This window comes from Rhinolophus hipposideros (genome assembly GCF_964194185.1).
Source record: "Rhinolophus hipposideros genome assembly, chromosome: 8".
Taxonomy (NCBI): domain Eukaryota; kingdom Metazoa; phylum Chordata; class Mammalia; order Chiroptera; family Rhinolophidae; genus Rhinolophus; species Rhinolophus hipposideros.
This window is the reverse complement of record NC_138054.1, coordinates 95,227,422-95,234,958: the sequence shown is the minus strand read 5'-3', so window position 1 is coordinate 95,234,958 and position 7,537 is coordinate 95,227,422. Positions and strand designations below refer to the sequence as shown.

Below are 7,537 nucleotides of genomic sequence, written 5' to 3'. Positions count from 1 at the left end.
GACTTTACTTCCTTTTGTGACTTTATTGACACTATGCCTTCATGAAAATGACTCCAGGATTTTCATTTCCCCAAAATGGGAGCTTGGATGCCAACCTGTGTGGGGGGCTGCTGCCTCTTCATACGAGGGCTTTCCAGGGTGACAGTCACCCCTTCCCGCCTGCTGCTGTCCTGGGAGGGCTCTGGAGGGTGGGGTCAGGACTGGGAACACAGGCTTCCTCCTCCCACAGCCCCTTCCCACCGCCTCCATCGGGGTGTCACCTGTCTGCAGGTGTTCCTGCCTCCTCCTGCTACCTCCATCTGCCTCTTCACATATTCGGTCCCATCTTGGCATCTGCTCCTCAGGGGACTGAATTAACACTGCCTTCCTCTGTCCCCACGTCCACCAACATGTGCCCCTCCCCCATGTCTAGACAAATCCTCAGGAGAGGACCTGAAAGTAAGTGCTGAGAAACTGGCTGCGACGCCGCTCTTCCCAGGACACCAGCACCCAGACCCCCACTCCAAGGACTGGGCAGTGAGAGTGGGAGTTCAGGCGAAGGACAGCGTTGGGGTCCCATGGCCCAGCTCTGCCCTGGAGGTAGACAGGGAGCAGCAGAGGTATACCTGGGCCAAGTCTAAAAACCCGGTATGGTCTTTATTGTGAAGGCAGCAAGTTACCAGGAGGAATAAATGTGGGTGTTGGCAGTGGTCACACAGGCTACTTTAGAACCATTATCAGCCCTCCCCCATCCTCAGATAAAACAGAAGCCAAAAAATGCGCCAGCCCCAGATTCTGGCCCAGGGAGGAGCCAAAAGTCACAAGGAGCCCAGTGACTGTCAAGACAGCTTTTTGGAAAGGAGGCTAGAGCAGGCTGGGAAGCAGAGAAAGGGCCCCAGGGTAGCTGCAGGTGGCCGGACACAGCACCGAGGGCTGGGGGTGTGCAGTCCTCAGTTCCCCATGCAGAGCTGATGGCAGCCTGGCTGGGTAGGGCAGCTCCCCACAAGAAGGGGAGAAGAAGGGGGGCGTGCCAACCCTGAGGCTGACCCCAGCTCCTAGAGTGTCTCCTGGCCTGCCCCTGCAGAGGCGGGGCTCTCCCATAGGGCAGAAGCCTGCAGAGCCTGAGGGCTACAGTTGTGTGTGTGCGTGTGGGGGGGACATGGCCAGCAGGGAGTGCCTGCACAGCGGATGCAGCCCCGATGCTTGGCAGGGTCCCAGGAGCCCACTGTTGCTTGGAGGATGAGGGTGGCTCCCTAGAGAGATGTCTGGAGGCAGCCTTGCTCTGCACCTGACCAGGCCAAAGTTCCAGGATGGGCGGGACCAGCCGCCAAAAGGGGGGCCAGGTGAGCTGCATGATGGTCAGTCAGGAGGATGTGCTGCCGGCCAGGTGCTGCCGGCCAGCCAGGAGCCCCAATCACCTTACTTGCAGTACTCCTTCCTGAACTCTGGAAACCAAGGGAACAGGTGGGTGGCTGCCCTCTGCCCATCCATTGTAAGGGGGAATACAGGCGGACATCTGGCAGAATGGCCCCAGGGTTTCTGCAGCAGTCAGGTGGCAGGGGACTCCTGCCTGTGGGGCTGGCTGGTGCCTTCTGAGAGTGGGCGGAGAGGGGCATGGGCTTGGCTCTGATGGGCAGGGGCCGTCTCCCTCCCAGCCACTCACCTCTGTCCAAGTCGATGTTCTTAGCCGGCAGAGGGCTATGAGCCAGCTCAGCCCTTTCCTTCAGGATGTTGTTTTTGTAATCTGGTGCAGGGAGAGAGCAGGGTGAGCCCCCCACCCCAAGATGTACCTCCCCAGGCCCAGGCCCAGGCACCTCACTCCGAGGCTTGGTGTGTGTGCAGGAGGCCCTCACCTAGTTGGATATCCTCACTCCTGTAAAAAGCCTGGTCCCCTGTGACCACAGCAAACTCTGCCATGTTCACGTCCTTCCTGGAGGGGAGGGTGGGGGGAGGTCAGAGCGGCGGATGGGGTGGGGCCTGGCCCCCTAGGACAGCCAGGAGGGGGCACTCACCCCTTTGATTTCCCCGACTTCTTGTCTGAGTATTCGTAACCTGGAGAGGGAGACTCGTGTTGGGGGTACTCTCGCCCCCTCCCCAGCTCTGAGGAACCTCCCGGCACCGAGGCTCATTGGGCCCCTGCTGGCCCTCCGCTCAGGCAGCGCACCCCAAACCCCGCCTCCGATCCGGAAAGGCTTCCTAGTGCTGGCGTCCCCGCTGCGCTGGCTGGCTCACCTCCACGACGACGCTGCCGGGTGGCCAGGATAACGGTGATGAGCAGCAGGATGAAGAGCAGCAGGGTAGCCAGCACGTAGCCCAGCTGCTGGAAGAAGTGTGCTCGACTCTCCGGGACTATGACGTTGATGACGCTGCGGCCACGTGCTAGCGTGGGGTCTGCAAGGGCCGTGTAGGGGCGGCGTCAGGGAGCGAGCCGCGCAGCGGCCCACCCGGTGCACCCCAGCCCAGGCCCCCCTGCTGCGCCACGTGGCTCCGGAAGACAGGCGGCCTCAGCCGGGGGGCCTCCCCTCGGTTAACATCCAGATCCCCTGTGGGGGACAGAGAGGAGCCGGGCCTCGCAGTTCCCAGCCCCTAGGCGGTCCCCAGGCGCCCAAGGCGGCCTCCTGCACCTGGGGCGGGGGCGCTGCTGTGGCTGGAGCCGTTGCCTGGGGAGTCCCGCGGGGGCGGCTCGGGGGCCGGCTCAGTGACTTTCAGGTGGAAGACGCGACGCTCGTGCAGGCCGCAGTAGTGGTGATGCAGGTGGCAGGAGTAGGTGCCCTCGTCGGCCGGCTCCAGCTGGTCGATGCGCAGCGAGAAGTCGCCGCGCGCAAAAGCGTCCGCCTCCACCGCCACGCGGTCGCGCAAGAAGGGAGGCCCGTAGGCGCGGCGCTCGCCCGATGCGTACAGGTCGAGCAGGCGGTCGGCGCGGTCGTGCGGGACCCCGGGCGGCTGCCGGTCCCAGTGCACCACCTGCTGCGCCTCCTCCAGGTGCCGGTCGGTCCACACGTGAGCGCGGTTCACGCAAGTCAGCAGTGCGGGCGCGCCGCGCTCCACCACCAGCACCTCCTTCTCGCCGTCCCAGTGCGCGCCGGCGGCCCGGGCTGGGGGCGCAGGTCGGTCAGCGGGGGGAGGGGCGGGGGGCAGCTAGGACTGCGGGTCGGGGGAGGGAGTCAGCAGCGGGGCGGGGGTAGGTGAGGACAGGCGGGGGTGGCGTCCGGGGGGAGGGGCGCACTCACGGTTGTCAGTGACCTCCAGGCGGATGGCCAGGGTTTCATAGAGGTGGCAGTAATGGTGGTGCAGGTTACAGGTGTACAGCCCCTGGTCTGTCTCCCCGACCGCTGCGCACCCGCGTGGAAACCAACCATGAGCTCCGCGCCCGCCGCCCTAGCCCCCGAGCCCCCACCGCGGTTCAAGGTCCCATACCGCGGATGAGCAGCGAGAAGTTGCCGTCGTGGAAGGCGGAGGGCGACAGCAGGAGGCGGCCACGGTCGCGCGGCTCGTACACACGCTGCTCGCCCGCCGAGTACATGTCCACAAGTCGACGTGCGGGGCCGCCGGCGGGGCCACCGCTGAGGTCCCAGTGCACCACGCGCTGGCGGTCGTGCAGCCGGTCTTGGGTCCATACCATGCGCGGGCTCTGGCAGCGCAGCAGGGCCCGGGCGCCAGCTACCCAGCTCACTGCGGACTCAGACACCACGGAGCTGCCCGCTGTCGAGGACCCAGATGGCCCTGGTGGGGAGGGGAGTCACTGGGGGACGGGTGGGACCCAAGGGGTCAGGTACAGGGTGGGCTGGCCGGATGGGAAGGGATCTGTTGTGGTTCTGAGGGGAGGGCGCTCACTAACCTGAAGACAGAAGGACCACAGAGCCTAGAAGGAGAGGAAGAGTGAGTCACACGGGGCAGCGGGCCACCCATACAGGGGAGGGGCTTGGGCCCCTAGTCCCTTCCTTGGTCCTCCCTGAAGTGGGTGCTAATGACACCCACTAAGTGCTGGAGATAAAGCCAGAGAAGCCAGGAGCACACAGGTGGGGTCTCCTGTAGCCCCTCCTGAGGCAGGCACGCCTCCCACTTAACCCTCACAGCCACCTGCTGGGCTGCAGGGACAGGCCTGTCCTTTTGGAAGTGAGTGGTAGGGCCAGGGTTAGCACCTCCCACAGGCGGCTCTGGAATGCATGCTTGTCACCAAAGGCCAGCCTCAGGAGTGATGGCCACCATCACCATCACTGCAGCAAGGCTGCCAGAGTCTGATGCCCAAGGGAGTCTGGTTGTGGGGGCTCCTGCACGTGTATCCCCAGTGTGGAATTCACCTGCTGAGGGCCACCCCACCTGAGCCCTTGATGGTCCTCTACCTGCTGGAGCCCCACCCCACCCCAGTGCTCAGGGCTGTAGCCCCGTTGGTCTGAAGCACAAGAAAGCTGGATATGGAGGATGACCCCACCATCTGCCACCCCACAAGCCAAGTTCCTGTTCCAGAGATGTGGCTGAGTGCCCGGGGCAGAAGGAATGTGCCGGGTCAGCAGTCCAGCCCTGGGGGCGGGCTCAGGGGCCTGGGAGCCAAGGGGGGACTGGAACAGACCCTGCAGGCCTCACAGTTCCCAGACCCCCCACAATCCCCAACCTACTCCCCTCCCGACAACCGAGAACAGCACAGGTCTGAGGGGCTTCCCGGAGCAGATCTAAGAGACCCCAGTAGCTCTGTCTCAGCTTGGCTTTCTTGGCCTCTGGTGCTGGAGGACATCTGCAAAACTCACAGCCCCCTGGGTCCTGGGGGCCCCAGAACTCATCCTGAACTGTTCCCTCTGAGGCCCCCTACAGCCGCCCCCTCCCCAGCAGTGGCATCCCACCCCTCTGGGCTCAGCTCAGACAGGCGGATTTGCCTAAAATGCAAACTCACTTGGACCCACTCACCACTTTCGCCTCCTGCCCCCACCCCCACCCCAACTCACTCTGCAGGAGCACAAGTTTCCAGAGCAGGACTTGGGACCGCAGCTCCATGGCGCCTGCCAGCCCAGCCTGCCGGCCTTGCTTTGTCTCACTCCAGCTCTAACTCTCCAGAAAAACAGCCGGCCCCCTCCCCCTCCTTAGCACCCGCCATGACATCACGGAGCCCTGGGCCGGTCGACAGTCTGCAGACCGCCCCCTCGGCTCCTGCCCGGCCCCTAGGCCTCCCTCATCTTTGGCCAGCCTGGTGGGGAGGGGGAGGGCCGTGGCCACTGTGTCCCAAACAGTAGGAGAGTCTTAGCAAAGATTGGACCCCTCTCTGCCTCCCATCCTGGAGAGGGGGCAATATCCCAGCCCTGGGGGGGGAGGGCAGCAGGGCCTGAGGGCATGGTCCCAGATTCCCACATATGGGCCCTTCTGCAGTTTGTGTGGGGCTGGAGTTCTGGGAGAGCATCCCCTCACCCACCTCTGTAGGAGGACATTTCCCAGGGCATTCCCCCAAGTGGGCAGCCTGGCCACAACGCCCTCAGGTCTTCCCTTCTCTGCCTGCTGTGGAGCTGGAGGCCAGTAGAAAGAGATCCTAGGGGAACCCCAGGGAACCAGGCTGCCCACTGGCTCTTCGCAGCAGTGCAGTGACCCTGGTGTGCCCTTCTCAGGGACTGCATTTCTTTACCTGTGAAATGAGCATCAGAGTGGCACCAGCCCTGGGGGCCTTGGGGACAGCATGAAGAGCTCTGCTGTTTACTAACCATCTTTAACATCCACAGGAGCCAGGGAGATGAGGGTGTGACCCTGAGCCCTGAAAGGGGCCAGTCGGTGAGCAAATCCCATCTCTCTGGCCTTCACCCCAACATCAGCCCACCATCAAGGCCACAGGTTGGTGTTCCTGAAACCAAACCTGCAGTTTACACTGCTGTTAGACACACCCCACCCACCCACACCCGGATATAGTGCTCCTGGGAGCACCCCACCCACCGAGACCCAGTTACATGGCCCTGGGAACACCCCACCCAACCAGAAGGGAGGAAGGAGGGGGGAATAGGACCCCCCTCTCAGAAAGCACAAATTTGAAACTCTGGGAAAACGTACAAAATCACATAAACAAATGTGAAATAACAGAGCAGGCACTGTGTACCAAACCCACTCCTTGTACTTAAGCAAACCTCAAAAAAATCCAAACAACCGCAAAAACCCATAGCGCATTTTTTATGCTGCTCGTTTGGATCGAATAAGGCCACAAGCCCCAGACCCTGGCAGGCTGGGGTCTCACCCTTGAACCCCACCCTGGTCCCCAAGTCCTCAGACAAGCGGGGAGCCCAGCCCAGCTGTGGGCTGGGTAGGAGGCCAACACTGCTGCTGCCGCAGAGGAACAAGGGGTGACGGCATGGCGCCCCCCATCCTGACCTAACGGTTTCCTCAGCAGGATCCAGGCCCTGAGGGGTGGAGCCCATTTTCCAAACTGGAATCAGAACCGCCCCCCACCCTCAGCTCCTCCCTGGGCCTTTCATTCTGGAAAAACAAGCCTGCCTGGCAAGCCTTGGGGCCTGGCCTTCCCTCCTGTTTTTCTAACTGGTTTATATTAGGGCTGGTAGCTGCCCTCCCAGCCCCCGCCTCTGCGCCCCGCCCACCCAAGTCTGTCTCTCCATCTCTGTCCTCTGTTCCTGCCTCTGTCTGCCGCTGTCTTTCCTCCATGGAGGGAAGACATCCAAGCAGTGCTGTAGGGAGGCAGGGATGGCCCAGAGCTGACCCTTCGGTCTGGAAGGGGACCCAGCCAGCTCCCAGCCCCAAGCTAGGTGCCTGGGGACGCCTGGTCCACACCTACCTGGTCCACACCAGCGGGTCCCTGGCCTCAGGCTTTTTGTGCTGAGGTCCAGTGGGGCCCTCCTGCTGGAAACCCAGCTCTCACCTCAGCCAGATGCGGAAAGAAGTCAGAGGGGGGCACCACTGAGGACAAAGCTGACCCCACACCACTGGGCAAGGGTGGACACACAAGTTCCGGGCTGCCACTCCCCACCCCCTGCCCCATCCTGTTCTCTGCTCAAGGCCAGAGGAGCCAAGATGAGCAGAAAGGGCTGTTGCTCCCCCCAGTCCTTGGCAAGAAATGGTCACAGATCACAGCAGAGGCCCAGCAGGCAGCCTGGGCTGCCCCTCCCACAGCCAGGGCCTGGGTCCTCCTCAAGTGCCTGTGTCCTGCTCAATTCCCAGCCTCGCCTGGCACCTCTGGGAAGATAATAGATCAGGACAAAACAAAGCCACTGACATCATCGTGGTCCCACTCTAAGCTCTGTCCGAGCCCCCAAGTCACACTGGAGCGCTGGGCCCACCTCCCCTCTCCTAGGACACATGGCTGAACAGGGGCGTCAGCCCGCCAGCCCAGCTGACAATCAGACTCTGGCTCCTATTCCCGAGGACTCGGACATTCCAGACAGCCCAGCTCATAGGGAGGAAAAACCACAAACACACACACATGCTCACACCTGTTGTCACAGCATTCAGCAAACACTTGCTGAGCACCTACTGTGTGCCAGGGAGGGGGAGTCAGCACCGAGCCAGGTGCCAGGCTCCCACCCTGCTAAGGCTCTTAGAGGGAGGCTTGCTGACCAGAAAGGTCGTTTTCTGCACT

General features: G+C 62.7%; 1 protein-coding gene across 4 annotated transcripts; it reads right to left on the bottom strand.

Moving 5' to 3' along the window:
- MXRA8 (matrix remodeling associated 8) lies at nucleotides 1–7,537 on the bottom strand. 4 transcript variants are annotated; one of them, XM_081055353.1, is made up of 11 exons: nucleotides 6,737–6,806; nucleotides 5,588–5,800; nucleotides 3,818–3,841; nucleotides 3,397–3,702; nucleotides 3,210–3,311; nucleotides 2,604–3,074; nucleotides 2,212–2,370; nucleotides 1,992–2,031; nucleotides 1,833–1,909; nucleotides 1,643–1,723; nucleotides 1–1,424 (listed from the first exon to the last, which is right to left on the bottom strand). In XM_081055353.1, exons 2-11 carry the CDS (start codon nucleotides 5,673–5,675, stop codon nucleotides 1,399–1,401), a joined length of 1,374 nt encoding a protein of 457 aa, XP_080911479.1. In that variant the 5' UTR covers nucleotides 5,676–5,800; nucleotides 6,737–6,806; the 3' UTR covers nucleotides 1–1,398. The 4 variants fall into 4 exon arrangements, with proteins under 4 accessions (XP_080911479.1, XP_080911481.1, XP_080911482.1 ...); XM_081055355.1 differs by lacking the exons at nucleotides 3,818–3,841; nucleotides 6,737–6,806 and adding an exon at nucleotides 7,392–7,537 and having other exon boundaries at nucleotides 3,397–3,721; nucleotides 5,660–5,800; XM_081055356.1 differs by lacking the exon at nucleotides 3,818–3,841 and having other exon boundaries at nucleotides 3,397–3,721; nucleotides 5,660–5,800; nucleotides 6,737–6,765.

What these genes read in the sequence shown, in the direction of transcription:
- MXRA8 (XM_081055353.1), bottom strand. Translation starts at nt 5,675, where the DNA reads ATGTTAAAGATGGTTAGTAAACAGCAGAGCTCTTCATGCTGTCCCCAA. An exon ending in CAGCAGCGCCCCCGCCCCAG is followed by an intron (nt 2,371 to 2,603) that starts GTGCAGGAGGCC and finishes CGGCCCTTGCAG; the next exon opens with ACCCCACGCTAGCACGTGGC. An exon ending in CCGGCAGCGTCGTCGTGGAG is followed by an intron (nt 2,032 to 2,211) that starts GTGAGCCAGCCA and finishes CTCCCTCTCCAG; the next exon opens with GTTACGAATACTCAGACAAG.